Source organism: Heterocephalus glaber, unplaced genomic scaffold, assembly GCF_053883595.1.
Source record: "Heterocephalus glaber isolate CG9 unplaced genomic scaffold, H.glaber_assembly_v1.0 deba00001058, whole genome shotgun sequence".
Lineage (NCBI taxonomy): Eukaryota > Metazoa > Chordata > Mammalia > Rodentia > Bathyergidae > Heterocephalus > Heterocephalus glaber.
In genome coordinates, this window is record NW_028258184.1 from 1,885,124 (window position 1) to 1,905,825 (window position 20,702).

At 36.2% G+C, this 20,702-nt stretch overlaps 1 protein-coding gene across 6 annotated transcripts in view; it reads left to right on the forward strand.

The window, feature by feature from the left end:
* Positions 1 to 20,702, forward strand: part of Tfpi (tissue factor pathway inhibitor) — a 67,348-nt gene that overhangs the window by 35,202 nt on the left and 11,444 nt on the right. For 2 of the 6 annotated variants that reach the window (XM_087209632.1, XM_004872312.4), the window contains exons 3-6: positions 5,653 to 5,853; positions 8,929 to 8,964; positions 12,503 to 12,679; positions 13,184 to 13,288. In XM_087209632.1, the coding sequence (XP_087065758.1) occupies positions 5,653 to 5,853; positions 8,929 to 8,964; positions 12,503 to 12,679; positions 13,184 to 13,288 (519 nt within the window). Of the gene's footprint in view, positions 1 to 5,652; positions 5,854 to 8,928; positions 8,965 to 12,502; positions 12,680 to 13,183; positions 13,289 to 19,067; positions 19,190 to 19,438; positions 19,970 to 20,702 lie in introns of those variants that run through there. The other 4 variants (XM_087209630.1, XM_087209631.1, XM_087209634.1 and 1 more) reach the window with 4 other exon arrangements.

Sequence of the window (20,702 nt, forward strand, 5' to 3'; positions counted from 1 at the left end):
AATAGGAAGAGATCCCATTTGTTGATTGTTTGTGCTAGCTCATGGGCAACTGAGGTTTTGTTCATAAAATCTTTTCCTACACCGATGTCTTCAAGGGTTCTACCTAACCTCTGTTCCAACTGGTTCAGAGTTTCTATTTTAATATTTAGATCTTTAATCCATTTTGATTTTAGTTTAGTGCATGGTGAGAGATACAGGTCTAGTTCTAATCTTTGGCAAGTTGAAGCCCAATTTTTCCAGCACCATTTATTAAAGAGGCTATCTTTCCTGCAGTGAGGGTGTTTGGCTCCTTTATCAAAGATGAGATGGCTTAGTGTGTCTGGCATTGTTTGTGCATCTTCTAATCTGTTCCACTGGTCCTCAAGTCTGTTTCTTTGCCAGTACCATGCTGTTTTTATCACAGTAGCTTTGTAGTAGAGTTGCAGGTTGAAGATTGTGATACCCCCTGCCATGTCTCTGTTACCTAGAATTGCTTTTGCTATTCTGGGTCTCTTCTTGTTCCAAATGAATTTTTGGATTGTTTTCTCAAGGTCTATGAAGTATGCTGCTGGAATCTCAATTGGAATTGCATTAAATCTATATAGCAGTTTTGGAAGTGTGGCCATTTTCACTATATTAATCCTTCTTACCCAGGAGCAAGGGATGTCTGTCCATTTTCTGATATCATCTTCAATCTCTCTTTTCAGAGTGCCATAGTTTTCAGAGAAGAGGTCTTTTATTTCTTTCGTTAGGATGATTCCTAGGTATTTCAGTTTTTTGGATGCTATTGTGAAAGGAATTATTTGCCCTATTTCTCTCTCAGTGAGTTGACCTTGTAACCAGCTACTTGACTGAATTTGGTTATTAAGTCTAGAAGACTTTTGGTGGAGTTCTTGGGGTCTTCTAAATAGAGTATCATGTCATCTGCAAATAGTGACAATTTGACTTCTTCATTCTCTATCTTTATTCCTTTTATTTCTTTCTCTTGTCTAATTGCCATGGCTAATGTTTCCAGAACTATATTGAACAAGAGTGGTGATAGTGGACATCCTTGCCTTGTTCCTGATTTTAGTGTGAAGGGTTTCAGTTTTTCACCATTTAGTTTGATATTGGATGTTGGTTTTTCACGGATGGCTTCTATCAGTTTGAGGTAGAGACCATCTATTCCAATTTTTTGCAAGGTTTTTATCATAAATGCATGTTGGATTTTGTCAAATGCTTTTTCTGCATCTATGGGGATAATCATATGGTTTTTGTCCTTGGCTCTATTGATATAGTGTATTACATTGATTGATTTTCGTATATTGAACCATCCCTGCACCCCTGGGATGAATCCCACTTGATCGGGGTGTATGATCTTCTTGATGATCTTCTGCATTCTGTTTGCCGTGATCTTATTAAGGATTTTTGCATCTATGTTCATTAGTGAGATTGGCCTATAGTTCTCTTTTTCAGTTGGGTCTTTCTCTGCTTTGGGGATCAAGGTGATGCCTGCTTCCAGGAATGAATTTGGGAGTATTGCTTCCCTTTCAATTTCATTGAAGAGTTTAAACAGTAGTGGCAGCAGTTCCTCTCTAAATGTCTTGTAGAATTCAGCAGTGAAGCCATCAGGGCCTGGGCTTTTCTTAGTTGATAAGTTTTTAATTATGTTTTCAATTTCATTGGTTGATATTGGGTTGTTCAGAATTTTTAGGTCTTCTTCGTTCAACTTTGGTAATTCATATGTATCTAGGAATCTGTCCATTTCTTCTGTGTTGTCCATCTTATTGGTGTATAGGTTCTGGAAGTAGGTATTGATGATCCTCTGGATTTCTGCTGGGTCTGTTGTAATTTCACCCTTTTCTTTCCTAATTGCATGGATTTGGGCCTTTTCTTTCTTTTTTCTGACAAGTTTGGTTAAAGGTTTGTCAATTTTGTTGATTCTTTCAAAGAACCAACTCTTGGCTTCATTGATTTTTTTGTATCATTCTCTTAGTCTCCATTGCATTGATTTCTCCTCTAATCTTTATAATTTCCTCCCTTGTATGAGCTTTGAGGTTGTCCTGTTCTTCTTTTTCTAGAAGCTTGAGGTTCAGCATCAGGTTGTTTGATTGGGCTCGTTCTGTTTTCCTAATATGCATATTCACTGCTATGAATTTCCCTCATAAGACTGCTTTCATTGTGTTCCATAGATTCTGATATGTTGTATTGTCATTGTCATTTAATTGAAGGAATTGTCTGATTTCTTCTTTAATTTCCTCTGTGACCCATTGGTTATTCAGAAGTGTGTTGTTCAATTTCCACATGTTTATGAAATTTTTTGAGTTTCTTTTGCTTTGGATCTCCAATTTCATTGCACTATGGTCTGATAATATACAGAGGATAAGTTCAATTCCTTTGCACTTACTTAAACATGTTCTGTGTGTGAGTATGTGGTCTATCTTGGAGAATGACCCATGTGCAGCTGAGAAGAATGTGTATTCTGATTTTGTGGGGTGGAATACTCTGTAAACATATGTTAAGTTCATTTGTTCAAGAGTTCGATTGAGTTCTAGTATTTCATTACTTATTTTTAGTCTAGTTGATCTATCTATTTGTGACAGTGGGGTGTTGAGGTCCCCCACTACAACTGTATTAGTGCATATATGACTTTTCATGTCTGTTAGTATTTGTTTTATATAGTTGGGTGCACTAGTGTTTAGTGCATAGATATTTATGATTGTCATCTCTTCCTCTTGGATTCTTCCCTTTACAAGGATGTAGTGTCCTTCTTCATCTCTCTTAATCAGTGTTGGTTTGAGATCTACTTGATCTGCAAAGAAGATAGCTACTGCTGCTTTTTTTCAGGTTCCTGTTGCATGCAGTATTGTTTTCCACCCTTTAACTTTCAGTCTATAAGTTTCCTTTTGAATGAAGTGTGTTTCTTGTATGCAGCATATTGTTGGATTTTGCTTCTTGACCCATTCTGCCAGTCTATTTCTTTTGATTGGTGAATTGAGACCATTAACATTGATGGTTATAACTGAAACATATTGACTTGTCCTTGCCATGACTTTTTCTTTTTGTTGGGTTCTCCCCCTTTACATTTAATTTCTTGTCATGCCAGATGGGTTCATTCTGCTTTGCTTCTTGGGGTTGTGATCCTCAATGTCTGTTCCTAGGCTATTGTGTAAAATTCTTTGGAGTGCTGGTTTGGTATTCACGAAGTTCCTAAGGTGCTCTTTGTCATGAAAGTATCTTATTTCTCCATCCATTTTGAAAGATAGTTTTGCAGGGTACATCAATCTGGGTTGGAGGCTGTTTTCTTTTAGGGCTTGGAATATGTCACTCCAAGCTCTTCTTGCCTTGAGGGTTTGTGTTGAGAAGTCTGCTGTGATTCTGATGGGCTTTCCTTTGTATGTGATTTGTTTCTTTTCTCTGACTGGTTGTAGAACTTTCTTCTTCAGTTGTGTTTCTGGAATCTTAACAATTATATGCCTATGTGTAGATTTTTTTTGATCAAGGCTATTTGGAGTCCTATATGCCTCACTTATCCGTATGTCAAGCTCTTTCCCCCTGCTTGGGAAGTTTTCTGCCATTATTTCTGTGAAGAGATTTTTTATGTCATCTGCACTCTGTCCTGTTTCTTCATTGACTCCAATCAGTCTTATGTTATTCTTCTTTGCATCATCTAGCAGCTGCTGGGTTGATTTCTCATGTTCCCTTATATTTTTGAAGCAATTTTTCTTTTCCTGGTCACTAATTGCAATCTTATCTTCTGTATCTGAAATTCTGACCTCACATTGGCTCATTCTGCTGTGTACACTTTCAGTGGAGTTTTTCATGTCCTGGAAATCTATTTGTATCTGTTTTATGGATTCCATTTGTTTCTTATGTTGGGATTCCATCATGTTCCTGAGCTCCTCTCTAGATTTATTAATCATGTCTTGCACTAGGAGCACAATTTCTCCTGTTATTTGAGAAATTATTTCTGATTTCATTTTTTCCAGATCCCCTTTTGTTGCCAGTTCAGTGGGTCCAGGTGGTTGAGTATCAGAGTGTTCCATCTCATTTCCCTTTGGGGTTGCTGTAGGTGATCTGGAAGTCTGGTTTTGAGACTTATTTATGTGTTTTCTCATTTTGACTGGGGTGGGAGGCTGTTACTGCCTGCACAGATTACCTTCTCTGAGCTGGGAAAGGTGGGACAGGGGCTGGGAGCAGTGGTAGGGATGGTGACCCAAAAGCCCTTTCCTGTGGGCTGGGAGCAGCCAGAGGGATGGTGGCTGGGAAGCCCCTTCCTCTGGAGCAGGAGCAGTGGGACTGTGGCTCAGAAGCCCCTACCTCTGGGCCTGGAGCAGCAGGACTCAGTACCTTGGTCTGGTGGTCTGGTGTCCTTTGCGTCTTTGTAGTGTGGAACCAGGTGGCTGCCTGTCTGCAGCGGGGTGATTCAATGTCTTCCACGTGACTCAGGACCTCGGTAGGGCATGCACAGACCTGCCTGTCTGCAGCAGGCTAATTATGTTCATTTTTAAATATTAGAAATTTTTTTGTTGTGGGAGATGAACCCAGGACTTTCATGTGCTAGGCAAGCACTCTATCACTGAGCTATATTTTCAGCCCCTTTTAATTTTTATTTTGAGACAGGGCATCACCAAGCAGCCCAGGCTGGTCTCTAACTCGCAGTTTGCCTCCCTCAGCCTCCCAAGTGTCTGGGGTTACAGCTCCGCGACAGCACAGCCAGCTCTTGTGTTTATGTATGTGAGCTCCCTATGTGTATGTGTGTGATTGCAAATATATTATTGCTTTTAAAGATGCTCATGTGTAAAAAAACAACTTTGGATCAGGGAGAAGGTCCAAAAATTGTTCATCAGCATATACCTCTAAAACTGCTGGATTAAAAGATTAGTTCTCTATTTAATTGTAATATCGATATAGCCATTTGAGTGGGGATGCCTTGCAACAAAAATTTGATTCCAGCTCTAACAGTTGATCAGATTTAAGTAATAACTATTAAAGAGTCTAGAAAAATTATTTTTCTCTCATAATTGACTGATACTAACCTTTAATAGTTGATAAAAAAATAGTGATATGTTTAACTTGTGAATTTATTAAACAGATCTTTTTTGATAACCAAATAGCTTTCCATGGTTTCTTATGAGCCATTTTGTTGTTGTTATACTTTTCTTAAAATCAGGACATATAGGAAAGAAATGGAGTACTACTGAGCCATAAACAATGATAAATTAGAGACATTTATAGCTATATGGGTGCATATTGAGGCCATATTCCTAAGTGAAATTAATAGGACACACATGTATAAATACTGAATTGTCTCTCTGGTGTGAGAAACCAAAAGTATAAATGAGGACCAAAATTTGTAACAGTTAGTTTGAAACAGGAAGCAAACATTCATAGGGAAAGGAGAAATGGGGGAGGGGAGATAAAGGAAAGAAAAAAATATGAGACAAGAAGGAAAAAATGGAACCAAAACTTTTGTAAATAGGGAGGGGTGAAGGGGTAGAAGGGAGGGCAGCAGAATGGGAAAAAACAAGAGCTAAGATATATCATGTGCAGGTACAAATTCTCAATGATGAATGTGATCATAACGTATACCTAAAATGTACCAATAAAGTTAATTTAAACAAAAAGAAATGAAAGGGAGAGAACATTATTGTAGCATTGTTGGAAGATTATCTTCTTGGTTTTTCCCTCCAGTGGATCCTAAAGTGGCAGGACGGAAACCAGTGTTCACATTTTGTGCCATGAGGGCAGATGACGGGCCATGCAAAGCACTGATGAAGAGATTTTATTTCAATATTTTAACTCATGAGTGTGAAGAATTTATATATGGAGGATGTCATGGAAATGAGAATCGATTTGACAGTATGGAGGAGTGCAAAACAACATGTATAGAAGGTGGGTTTCCAACCCAACAGCCTTTGCGTGTATTGGGTCTAATCACAAGTTTGATGCTTTTAGAAAATAGTAATGAAATACTAATTTAATGTTACCAAGGAATCTTTTTGCTCCACAATTTTAGCTATCATGCTTATATACTATTTTTCTCTGTTTCATGTAAGTTGTTATACAATTTTTAAGCCTTGTTTATTGTCCTCCACCTTTCATAACAAAGAAGAAAGAAAAGCTCTCAAGTCCCCAAGACAGTTTTGCACTTGCAATGACCAAGTGTGAGTCAGCCCCCCGGAAGCTGTTAGCTGGCAGGGAAAGGACTGTCAGGATGACTTAGTCCCACCTTGGTCAACACAGTGACCTCAGGGCTGCCTGCTCTACAGACAAAGAAACTGAGAATTCACTTTGAGGCTCTCTAGCTACTAATTGGAAAATATTGGTCAAAATTTTAAATGTTCTTATCTCACTTTATTTTTCTGAATTGTGAGTTAAGAGAGAAAACTCTGAGTCACTTTAACTCCCCAGTTTCTAACCAGATATCCCCCCACAGTATGTTCTCAATGCTGGTCAAATCCAATTGTAGTACACTAGAGATGACATCTTTAATGTGCAACACTAGATATCTTGGCTTCTTTGTTATTTTTTATTGTTATTTCTGCTTTTGCAAAGCAAGCAGCTGTCCTTTCTCAGTCTTTCCAAAACTGTTTAGGTTTTCTAAACAGACTTGGCGTTGTGGTGCTCTTGGCCTACAAGGAAAGTCTCAATGTAGTGAAAACAGGGACCCTCTGGGCTCTGTGACTCTGTGAGATGCTTTGTTGTGTACTCCTGAGCTGACAGAGGAGAACTGAAGGAATATATTGAACTTCAGAGCACTTCCTTCTCTTCGCTCTCTGTAGTAGATGCTCTAGGAAAATTACCGACACTCATCAGGCAGCTCGGTGGCCACTGGTGGAGCCATTGTCGCTTGTGATTGGCTGGTCATTGTCCACTCAACATGATTTCTGTACCCTGCTTCCTTCCATGCATATTGGGACAACTGTCCTTTAGTGTAGAATGAAAGACCGCTCTTAGTCTTCAGTGCCTTGGCTGAGTCCTGGTTGGCTCAGTCTTTGTAATCCTTGCTCTGTTACTTAGCAGTCTACTTTTTTTCATCAACTCGTTACTTCTCTGAAATTTATACCTGTTCCTTCTTCTTTCTTTAATACCTCAACAACTCCTATTTCAACAGTGTGCAAAAAAATTATTTTCCTTAAAATCTAGCAATATATAATCATTTGGTCCATTACTGGCAGCCCAGCCCACTTTTATCTTTTAAACATCTTTACTGGAAGCATACAAATAAATGTAAATCCCTGGCCCTCATCTCCCTCTCCTCATTATCTTTTCAAATTCTATTTAATATTATTGTGTGAACATCTGCGGTTTTTAATAAGGTACTGGTAAGGATACAGTAGGCATATAGAAAAAAACTGCTAGACCTTTGAAAAAATCACTGAAAGGAAAAATTCACTTTTTAGCCATGATGGAGTAAATAGAACTGGACTGTCTCTCCTAACATAAGTATCTAAAGAGAATCTGAACAAAATATATCAATCAACTATTTTCAGACATTAGTTAAAAGTTAGCGCAGGATTGTAATATCTGAAAGAAGAGAAATACAAAAGATGAGTCCTCCCGTCACTGCATTCTGCATGAAAGCACTCTGGACCGGTGAAGGAAGGGGATTCCCTGAATAGCACTGCTACAGGATGAGTAAAGGAACATAGCTGGTGTTTTTAGAACAATGTGTGAGAGAAAATGAACTCATGCAGAGAAAAAACCCTCAGAAATCTAGATAGCATCTTTGATTTTTCACTGAATAAAAAAATCTGCATTTACTTGGTAAAATTACATGAATTTTGATGATAATAATCAAATAACTTTAAGTGAAACATTTTTGAGAAGAATTTAATATTTGACTTAATGCTAGGATGACATTGGCCCTAGAGTAAAGGCTACCTTGGACTCCCCCTAAGAGTGCTTAAAAACAAACTTTAAATGACCCAGTGATCCACAGATAACTACCTGCCAAAAGGCACTTCAGCATACTTCAAAGGAAGACAACAAAATCTATTGACTAAAACTATATTAAAAACATCTATAATCTGTCCACCTCTAAAATATGAAACATTTAAAGAAAATGCAAATTGTGATTCTCAACTAGGAGAAAAGCAACTCAATTCAAACAGGCAAAACTAATAAAGGTGATAAAATTAGCAGACTAGAACTTTAAAAGAACTATTACTACTGTACTAAAGAATTTAAAGAAATTGTGAATATGGAGAAAATGCAATCTATAAAGGAGAACTAAATGAAAATTCTAAACTGGAGACATAAAACATATGAAATAAGAAATTTAGCAGATGTATGAAGAGTAGGTTAGAAACTGCAGAAGAAAAGATCAATAAACTTAAAGACAACACAACATAGTGTTTAAAATGAAGCACACCAGCGATTCCCCTCAAAAATGTAAAAGATGAAATTCTATCATTTGTAGCAACATGGATAAAACTAGAGATAATTATATTATGTGAAATAAGCTAGGCACAGTACGCCAAAGACAGTGCGGACTCAGTCACACGTGAAATCGGGAAACGCTGATCTTCTAGAAGCTGAGAGGACAATGGTGGGTCTGAGAGGCTGGGCGCAGTGGTGAGGCTGAGGAAGCAGCTAGGAGAGGAAGTGGCAGATCAGTGAAACGCAGTTTGTTAGGCACTGCACAGTGATACAGAGAGCCATGATACACATCCGGAGAGGTGGATACGCTTAACCTCATTTAACATCATACAATGTGTCAAAACATGGTATCATACCCCATTAATATGCACACCTTGTTTTTTGTGTAAGTTAAAAAATAAATGTATTGCTATAGGTAAAGTAGTGTTTTAGTTATAAGAACTAAACAATCTTTGGAGAAGATAAGAACTTTAATTGCTTTTAAGATATTATACAAATAATTTTCAATGCTAATGAGTTTTCAATGATACTGATATTATATTATAAATTCTGGCAATTGATACACATAGTTTGTTTTTCTTGCAGAATTTTCACCACTGAAGAAGTCAACATTGGAAAATGGTAAATATTCATTTATGTGCATGTTAGTAGAACTTAAAAGCACCTAGATATTATCAAAATTTTTAGGCTTTTCTGTTATAGGGTTGCTCACAAGCCATATGATATCTGAAATGATGTTTTGTTTCCGTGGGTATAGTGAGCAATAAGAAACCATATACATGAGATTAGCCAGAGGACCTTCCACACACTATTTTTCCTCGCATCTTAACACAGCACAATATTCAGTGTTAGACGTTCTGTCCAAAGGTACACTTGCTATTTAACAGCTTCCAGGTAGTTATGGAGATGTTGCTAGTCTTGTTTCCATTCTCTGTTCTCTAACCCTGTGTTAATGTGAGCACTGTGTGGCTTAGGAAATTATATCCAACATTTCCCCAAATGGAGGTATGTCTTTGACTTATCAACAGTTCTATATTCGAACATCACTGGAAATAGTGACAAATAATTGCCTTTGTTGACATCACTTACTGGGTGGGTACATCTTTGATTTTGTGATTTAAATTGCTTTATTTATTATTTATAACAAGAAATAATTATGTTTTAGTGAATATATCAGCCCAAAGGCTAACAACAGACCAAGTAAACTAATCATGTTTCAATAAAGGTCTTAATTCCATTATCATCTATGGCATTTAAATTTAAATGAGAAAATACTAAACAGAGACATCAAGTTATTTAACTCAAGACATGAGAGATTACAGAATTCAGAATGGTTTCACTTATTTTGATTTAATCATGTGGGAAGAAGTTCAAAATTTTCTTTACTCAGTTTAATTTTGAGGCTTAATTTAATTATCAGAATGTGAGTCAAAATGTAAAAAGCAAATCCAGTGTCTAAGTTTTTACAGACAATGCACACAAATATACATAATTACATACTATTTTAAAAGTAGCTTTTTGTAGGTATTGAATTAATCTTGACAAAAATGTTCATTATATGAATTAAATGAAATATTATCAAAGAATATAGCATTTTTATAAAGGAGGTTCTGTCCACTAAGTAAAAGAAGATATTTTCAGGAAAGGAAATACCAATATAGGCATTAAGACTAGGTATTAGGTATTAAGGTATAGGTATTAAGGTCTTTTTCCAAAAACATAGAATTAGAAAAATTTGTAAACTAAAATTTTGCTGTAAATTATGTTATAAAGTATATATCTAAGCCAGGTGTGGTGGTGCCCACCTATAATCCCAGCACTCCGGGAGGCTGAATTGGAAGATCAGTGGGTCTCAAGTTTGAGGCCAGCCTGAGCAACTCAGCGAGACCTGGTTTCAAAATACAAAATAAGGAAAAGGCTGGAGATGTAGCTCCGAGCAAAGTGTTCAATACCAAACACAGAAGATAGATGGATGGAGGGATAGACAGATAGACAGATGGATGATAGAAAAAACAGGTGATAGAGATGGATATACAAATGACAGAGGTAGAAATGATAGAGAAAGAGCAATAGATGGTTATAATAATTCAAAAATCATTCTTAATTGCTATTACACATGAAAGTTAGAAAATAAAGCTTTAGTCACACTTGTTAGAAATTTATATGCTCAAACAAATCCATAAAAACCCTTCTGTCAACTTGAAGTTACTTTTAGTGATATGATACAATGGTGGTAAGGACGGTGGACATTCATTGTAGTCCTTCGGAAAGAAAATTTACTCACAGGCAAATTCCAAGTACTCAGGCCCACATAAAAACTAACATTAAAAATTTCATGGCCTGTGAAAGTTGGTATCTGGTATATACAGTCTTCATTTGGTGTTACTCAACTTTAAACATCAATTTAGAGAAACAGTGTGTATGCAAATTCAGAAGTATGGCACTTTTATTTATCTAAAGATAGAGAAAATTAATTTCTTGTTTCTTAACAATATTTTTAATTGTGGTCCTAGGAAGAATTATTTGATGTGTTGCTTTTTCCTAAAATAAATTACGTCCTTTACCGGGGCCTTATTTAAATAATAACAACTTCCAATTTATTAATTATACAAATCAGCATAAATTTTATCATTTCTTTTGCTCTTTTTGTGCAATGTTTTTATTCTCTCACTTTTGTTAAACATAAAATTCCTGTGTTAAAATTATTTAAATTTTAATTAAAAATGCGTGGTAACTAAAACAAATAGAAATGACTAATTCAATATATTTTTGTTTCTTTTATGAAAAGGGATTATGAAAATTTAAAGAATTTTTTTTATCATTTCCTGCTTGTTACAAGTTACCACAAATAAGAGTGTCATTCACTTTGAAAAACAGCTATATGACATGAAGAATGCCCAATAGCACTAATTAAGGAAGTTCAAAACAAACCTAAAATGAGATCACATTTCACTCCTGTTAGAATGGCTATTATCAAAAAACAAAAGATAGCACTGTTGGTAGGAATCTAAATTTTTTTCTTTCCTTATGGAAAACAGTAAGGAGGTTTTTCAAACACTTAAATTAAGGAGAGAACTACTATATGATCCTGTAACCTGATATATACTTGATATATGTCAAAGGGAAGTGAACTTAATACCCTGAGAAGGTATCTTCATTCCCACATTTACAGAAGCATTATACAATAGCCAAGATATGGAATGAGACTTAGGTGTTCACCAACAGATAAATGGACAAGAAGATGTGGTGTATATACATGGAGGGAAAAATACAGAAATTGGAGCTTTGTCCAAAATATTCAACTCCAATAAGTCTTGTGAGTACAGCACATGTGATAATTAGGTCACTTCTCCTTAGATAATATGCGTGCACACCAAGCTTAAATGTAGATCAGAATATCACAACTTTGGTGACAGCTGCGTTTAGCGTGCTTTGGAACATTATCTAGAAGGGCTATTGGACTTTTGCAAAAGCCTCTTCAGTCCCTGAACATGTATTTCCTTTCTGCCTCTGTGCTGCTGGAATCATTCCAATACTTGGAAGGAAAAAAAAGTCACAGTAGGGGAGGATGTCATAGCTAGTACAGATATTAATTCTAGCATAAAAAAAGAATCCAGGAACTTCCAAGAATAGCCACAAAAGCTTCCGTACTTCTCCAATCTTTTCCAAATTTTAAAGTTTAAACCATTCTTAATGAGGAACATACAGCACTGATTTCTCCAATAATCCTCATACTTCAATAACAAATTATTCATAAATCTTGCTTTAATATTGAGCACATAAGCTCAATATTACTAATTAAACCAAAATTTGCCATATTATTTTGTACTTCCAAAGCATGGGTAGCACATGACAAAATAATATATTTTATTTATTCAGTTCATGAAAAAAAACCTGATAGCTAATTCTCTATTCACTATGAGCAATGTAGAACTTGAAATGTCAATTACAAAAATTTGTGTGACAATAATGTCTTCATTTTGTAAACACCAAAATCAAATGATAGATGATTGTAACATTGTATAATTTCCAGTAAAGTCATGCTTTTACTTCTTAATTTGTCATATTTACCCATTAAATAACTATATATCTAATTAAATAACTAAAGTATTTACCAAAAAAAGAGAATATTGCCTTCTGACACTGTGATCACTTTTAGGAAAACCAGATTTATGCTTTTTGGAAAATGATGTTGGAATCTGTCGAGCTTATATTACCAGATATTTTTATAACAATCAGACAAGACAATGTGAGCCTTTCGCATATGGTGGATGCCTAGGCAACCTAAACAACTTTGAATCACTGGAAGAATGCAAGAACACCTGTGACAGCCCAGGTAATTCATTGTCCATGTCATAAGCCTCCTTTTACAAATCAGGCATCTTAGAGGATGATCAGAATGATGCAGGTTTTGTTTCAGCCATGTAATTACTTTTACATATTTCATCTGACCTCCTCAGAATACTGTAGTATAATTCTGGCCTAGTGGTTGGATTTCTGAAATCCCTATTCTTATGAAAATTTGAGGGCAAATAGTTATGTGGAAACAACCGCTTGAAATCCACCTGGTTTACCTGCACATATAATGTAACAGGGCCCTTTAAATATTAACAGCTGGACATTATTGACCATGAACTCCAAAGTTCCTCCTGAAATTATTATTTTATAATATACATATATATTTAAAATTCACTACCGGCAAATTTAATGTAGCAATGTGACTGAAATTTCTAGAACTCTACTCTTCTTCAACCACCTATTTTGCTTCGTTTCATGTATACAAATACAAAATGGTGACAATGGTCTCCTGTTTCAGTTGGCCACATTTTGTTTTTTTCAGTGAATGATCTCCAGGCAGATGGTTATAAAACCACACCTGTTCCACTTGTTACCAAAAATACTAAGTCTTTGACTCCCCAACCTACCAAAGCATCCAGCATTTGGGGTAAGAATCTCATGTTTTAATTCATTCCTGAAAACTATTATCATGATTGCAAATGAAGCATATTACATATTGGAAGTGTCCCTTTAAAACAGTCAATTTGCTATTTAATAATACATGTGTTGATACACATGTTGAAGACATATGATCTCATAAAAGAAATACTTTTTCTAATCGTTTTAAAGTATGCTTTGAAACAGAATTTTGTTTATGAATCACATGAAAAACTTTCATATGGCATTTAACTCAATGCTAAATTTATCTTATAAAATAATACTAGGAATTACCAGCCTCAGTGGATGGTGATAAATCATTTTCCTGGAAGCCACATGCCAAAGCAGTCTAAAGTGCTTTTAAATTGAGCCAGGAGCTGGGCCGGGTCTCCGGTGTTAAAGGGCAGATTTCAAAGTACTTGAGCGTCCGTCCCCAAAAGGCCTGTCACTGCAGAGAGAATTTTCTCTTGGGCTTCTGCAGAATTCCTTTCTGGATTCTACCTTGTTGGCATATTTATCAGATTTAGGCAAGGATACAGAAATACTCCCTGAAAAGTGCAAACCTGAGGAAATAGTGCAAATACTGGAAAACATAACCAGAAAACATTAATATCTGGAAGATTAGAAAGAATTTAAAATGCTGAAAATTAAACAGAAAAAATAGAAAGGTTGACCTCAATTGCAAAAATCACATGTATTCATTCGGAAATTGGAGCTTTCGCTTAGAAGCAGTCTGTGGAAATACGTCAAATACAAACTTGGCATGAGATTAAGGAGTTCTTGTAACTATTAAAATTAAAAACATAGTAGTAAGAAACACTAGTTTGGCGCAGGAGGTGTTCACCCTGGCCATATATCAGAATCAGATGAGATTCAGAAGCGCAATGAAAGAAACTAGCAGCGAGCAACAGGAAACAAAGAGAACGTCTGCCCGGATGGATTGAACTACCGCGAATGCTGACAGGAACAGGCCTAGAATGGGGCTGAGCTTTGTCGTACAGGGAACGGGTCACTCGTGGGACTTGCTTCAGCCCCTAGCCCCCAGAGAATTCACAACACGCTTGTAGAAGGGCTGGAAAGTGTGAGGAGCCCTGAAATCCAAGAGGGAGGAGGACTAAGTCCTGGGTATAACCGCATCACCCTTCAGTCCGCCCATCCCACTTCGGCCCCATGCCCACCCCACAGCTCCCCCGACCCAGCCTCGGCCCCAGGATGAAGCGTGAGGTCTAAAGTATGAACATCTTTCTATATAATATTTTTTGATTTGAGATCTCCGAAAATGATGACCATCTCATTTCACAAATTAGTAAATAACTTAAATTGCAGATACTCAAGCAGTGTCCTAATAGCATAAGATAGCATCAAAGGAATGCAGATTTGCAATGGGGGTGGAACAATATGAACAATATGTCCTCAAAAATCCCTTCGGGTCCTTGGGTTCTATAATTAGAGCACCTAATTCTGTGGCAGGTGAATTTAAGTCTTAACATTGCTTTGTTTGGAATAAGTGTCCCTGTTGGGGGATTTATATAGAAAATGGTTTCATTGAATTGCGCTTTTCTTTCTTTCCAGCTTTATAACTTTCAGCTGTATAACTTTTGTTTTATTAAATAGCACATGTTCAAAAGCATGTTAAGTATTATTGCTGTAAAAGATGTGAGAGTGGCTGGAGATTTAGCTCAGTGGTTCCACCACCTGCCTCGCAAGCACAAGGACCCGAGTTTGATCCCCAGTACCAAAAAAAAAAAAAAGACATGAGAGTTTAGGACAGAATTTAATGACACACATCTACAAATAAATGTATAAAACTGCATTTCAATATGTTTCAGGATTTTTGTTTGAATTCAGTACCAATTCAAGCAGAGATTTTCAGTCATTTATCTTTAAAATGAGTAGAGTAGATTAGTTTGGGGATACTTTTACCTTGAAGTTTTAAGAAGTATAAAATTCATTATTATACCTTTTGATTAAAAGGTATAATAGATAATGTGAAATAGGAAGAAAGGGTCCAAAGCGGAAGGGAAAGTGGGAGGGGTAGGGGAAAGGAATAAATATGAGAAAAGGAAAAAACAGAAACAACGTCTTTGTAAATAGGGAGGGATGCAGGGGTTGAAGGGAGAGCAGGGGAAGGGGAAAAAAGATATAGAACCAAAAAAGAACCAATATATATCATGTAAAGGTACAAATTCCCAATGATGAATGTCGTCATATCATATACCTAACATGTACCAATAAATTTAATGAAAAAAATGCATTATTGTTCTGCAGACATACTCTGAGATAAGAAAGAGGAAATGAGGAAAATAAGTGTGAGAAAGTAATATGCATACGTTTTAAATAGTCCTTGGTTTATGTCCATTCTAGGTTTTTATGAAAGATACCAATGGAAAAGTGTGCTAAATAAAGTTATAAAACAAAATACTGGCGGGTGTGGTGGTGCATGCCTGTAATCTCAGAACTCAGGAGGTTGATGTAGGAAGATGGCTATGAGTTCCAGGCCAGCCTGAGCTACATAGTGAGACCCTGACTCAAAAAAAACCAAACAAAAAACCCACAAAACCAAAATACTAAGAAAGAGGTAAAACTCTGACCATATGAATTTAAAAGAAAGCATTAATAAGCATTTTTATGTAAAAGAGTAAGCATTTGAAAGTTTTCACAGTAAATGCATTTAAAATTTTAAAAAAACATTTATTTTTGTTCAAAAAGCATTTTCATTTTTATTATATGTATTTGCCTCAAAACCTACATTTGTATGGCCAATCATTTCCTAGGAACATAATGCATTCTTTCTTTTTTCTTTTGTAAGCTTCCTAAACTAAGACATGAAAAAATATTGTAAAATGGCTACAAGGAGTTCAATACTACTTACCACATAGAGGTGGGCATTGAATCCCTGCCGATTTGTCCTGACACAACCCTGGAGCTGCCTTGTCTGGGACACAGAGGTTGGAGGCACATGTCCCTCTGTCCCATCTAACTCTTTGCCCTGCTTTGTCCAAGGGGTGTGCTAAAATCTAGAAAAAGTGCCTCATTTCCCAGTTCAAAAGATGATATCTATCACTGCATGCAATTACAGTAATACATTATATTTGGTTCCTAGTTTACGTAGAACCTTGTTATTCAAGGGTTTCATCAAAAGTGCAAGGCTCTCTGTGGCAATCAATTTCTACTTAAAAACATGCAAATCCTTTAAGGTTTCATTCAGTGTGCATGAATCACCACATAAATGAAATAGCATTTCTTTAAAACTCTTGCTCTTAAATAAAAATCCTTAAGTAGAGTATTTGTGTGGTCTAAAATTTAATTATTGTTCACTAAATGGAAGACATAATTTTAATGTTCTCTGCATGATGATATTAGAAAAGTAACTTAGAAATTTTGCTTAATGTTTACCAGCTGCTAGAAAATATCTTATAAATTTTTTTTAGTTTTTATTTATTCTCAAGTGCTCACATTATAAATGGATTTAAGAATATATTTTCCCAGTGATGTTTCTAGACTCAAGATGCTTGAATACTTATTAAATCCAATGGAGGTTTAATTCTTTTTATTTTTATGTTTCAATTTTAAGTCTATTTGTGTAATTTCAAAGACTGAGCTTTATTCTTCCCTAAAGAAATTTTGAAAAAATCATTTTAAGCATATCCTTAAATGAGATTATCATTTCTTATTGATCTGCTGAATTAAGAGGATCTCACATTACCTACAGTGAACATGTTCGCCTTACATGTGTGAGAGAACTAATTCCAAAGCAATTTCTCCAGCTAGTCAGTTTTATGCATAATCTTCAGAATGAAAACACTTGTCTCCTGACCTCTCCCCTGTGACTGACAATATGCTATAATAAATAAAAGACCCTTGAGCACAAAGACATGGGTTCAAATCCCAGCTCTTGGACTTAAGATACTTCTTCACCTCTCTGAGTCTTACTGTTCTTCTGCAAAATGGGTATGGCAGTGCTGTAGTGCTACTATGACCAGCTTTGCTGGGGAGGAGAGACAGTCAGCCGGACAGTGTCTGGAGGACAGGCCTGGCACCTGCTGGGCGCTGTGTGGTGTTACTTCCTGTCCTCTGCAAGATTCACAACAACACGCTAACTGCTCAGCCATTAGCTTCTCATCTGTAAAACAGCTCTGTAAGTCCCCACTTTTGGAAGAAATAAATATTTCAGCATTTACAAATTTTCTAATTATTAAAATTAGGGGCACAAAAATTGGAAGTAGCCGGGAAGGATGGCAGGGAAAGGAGACGAAAAAAGAATTCAGATGCATTATGTAAGATGCACGTACAAGCTCGCCACAGCACTTGTGATCATTAGGTGCTGCAGCCATGTATTGATAAAAAATAATAATGAAAAGAAAAAAATAGTATCTATTTTTGGATAAGAAAAAAATAAATATACGGTATCAAAATCACAACTAATTTTAAAAACGAATTCACACCTGAACTAAATTTATCTACATAAGCAAACTCAAATAGTTTACATGTGTTTCTTAAAAACAAGTTGGCCGTATTGCTATGAACAAATGTCATGGGGCTTTGAAGCCAAAAAAAGTAGATTTGTATAACTTATTTTTTCAACACTTCCCACTTGCGAAACATCTAGAGTTCACCATTATTTTTTCAGTATTCCAGTCAGAACACAGAGAAATTTCTATTAATTGCTTCTCTTCTAGTCATTCATTAAATTCTGTTGGATTTTCTGAAGAGATATGTTTCCATCTCTCAAATTTGTGGTCCTGTCTGTTTTGTTCAGATCATCAGCTTCTCCTGTTTAGATTATTAAAACTATCATCGATCATTCAAAGGTCATTAATGAGGGCAAAAATGGGATGCTAGAAACATTTAGTCACATATTTATTTTAAATATATAGATATTGGAAGAAAATTAGAATTGTCATTTTGATATATCAGTGAAATAATTTTATACTTAAAGGTAGTTAAATTTTCTTAAATTGTATATATGTTGAGGATGCTATCTCTAAAACCCAAGCCTAAGTTAATACTGGCTTAGGCAAAGCTGGCAATGTAGACATGAGACAGACAGACAGCTATTACAAAGTTCATACACCTCAGACACACTGTAAGTATATATACCACATGTGTGATCAGAAACCTGATACACATCAACTAAATTACTCACATCTACACATATGGAGGAAATATATAACATGAATTATATGTGACCTTTTGACATCACAGTTCTATTTATATGCAGCCATTATGTTATAAAGTAATTTTTAATCAAACTAGGTTTATGGGAAAATTTTCCAAAAGAACCCTTAATGGATCCCTTCTTTTTCTGTGTTATTTTAACTTCATCCTCTTCGTTTAAATTTGCCTGCATTATCTGTTAGCTCTTTACCTATTCCAGATTTTCTTACTCTGCCTTTAATGTAAAAATGCTCAGTTCATTAAAGTTCTTCTCTTCATTATAATTAAACACAAATTATTCACTCTCCTTCCACATGATATTTTATGTGGTTTCTACAGCCTAACATTCTCTGCCCCTCTTCATCATACATATCTCAGCTGCTTTTTCACTACCATAAAGAAACCTTCTTCATTTTTCTACTGGCTTCTGAATATGATTCATTGAATGCTTGTGATATTTGAGAGTGTGTTTTCTTTGATGCTCTGACTATAGTATAAGTTTTTAAGGAAGAGATGATACCTATTTTATAGATATATAAAATATATTAGCATCCTCCTCCAGCATTTAGCCTAGTATTAAGCACAGTACCAATGACTTACACTTTTTAATTCACTAATTTTGTGATCCACAGTTACAAAAGAAAGAACAAATGATGGTTGCAAGAAAGCTGATCATACTTACCCAGTCTTTCTAAGTACCTTCTGCATTCATGTATTCATATTACTTTTAAGGATTTGATAGCATTTTATATATATGTTATTATCTTTGCTTTTGGAATTTCCTTAATATTTATATAGTATATGTGATACCTATGACAGTATACCATTAATAAATTTTCATATTTACATGCATAATCATATAGTCCTCTCAATATGTCTTGCTGGAAAATTTCTAACTAGCAAAGAAAAACTAATGTTCTCAAGTATTCATACTGCTTCTAGGTCTTGTGGGTAGATGTGACCATTCAAAGAAAAAAATGACTTATGTTCTTCATTCTCATAGACCTTTTTGCTTCCTACACATGAACTCCTAACAGCTACCCTGGAATTGCTTTATGGTAATTTGAAAAAAATCATCTTTGGGTAAACTTCAAAAGCCTACTGCTTCTCCAGTCTCCAGCACTTGCTGTCATACTGAGCAAAGGACACCTTCGTATTTGATCTGGTTCATCATTACTACCTCCGGCTCCAGGGCCTGGGAAACTCATTGGATGTCATGTTGAAGACTGTTTGGCTACTTGAATCTGTCTCTCTCTCTCTCTCTCTCCCCCTTCCACCCTCCCTCCCTCCCTCCCTCTCTCTCCCTCTCTCTCTCCCTCCCTCTCTCTCTCTCATTCTCTCTGTTTCTGTTTCTGTGTCTCTCTGTCTCTCTCTCTGTGTCTCTGTCTCTATCTCTCTCCTTTCTCTCTGTCTCTCTCTCTCTCTCTCTCTCTGTCACTATCCCCCCTTCCCGTCTCTCTCTCCCTCTCAATTGCACTCAATGTATGACCAAGGGGCCAGATTCCATATGTGTATGGAAAAAAGGGGAAAGAAAATAAAAACACTGATATGTAAACATTGGCTATCTTGGCCTTCTGAAAGAGGCGTTATGCTGACAAAGGATTAAATCTGCCCAATACCATCCTGAGATAATCAGTTTACAGATCTGCCACAGAACACTATCAGGGCTTTTGCCTCTCGATAAAGACATGGTCACCTCTGAGGAGAAAATATCCTGCGTCAAATAGAGACCTCACATCCATTCCCTCACAAGTCACGAGCACTGTGGGTAGCTCTGAAAAGCCTCCTTTCATTCACAACCAACCCACAATTCCAAGGAAGTAATCTGTCTTCTCATATCATGAAGCTCAGGAACACCCCTCCATAATCAACACATGCCAGCATAGTAAATCTGACCCCTTATGCTGATTTTCTGACAAGCTAGCTTTCCAAAAATAGATAACTTTTGGAGAGCATCCATGTGGACTTCCACTTCCTGGCAGGGAGCTAGTGAGAGACAAAAATGTGGCACTTCATCTCTGCCAAAGTCGCAGGCATCCAAAAGCAGTCACCCGAGGTGACCACTGCCTGTCTCCTAATCCCTCTCTTCCTGGTATATCTCGAAGCAAACCGAGGGAAGCTTCTGCCCCAGTCACAGGAGTCCTCCAAAGAAAATTTTCTAAAACTTTACCATGCACAGACCTTTAAAATGGAAAAATTCACAGACTCTCAAAGCATGAACCAAATTATTTTAAATGACATCCATTTTTATTAACAGATAAAATAGG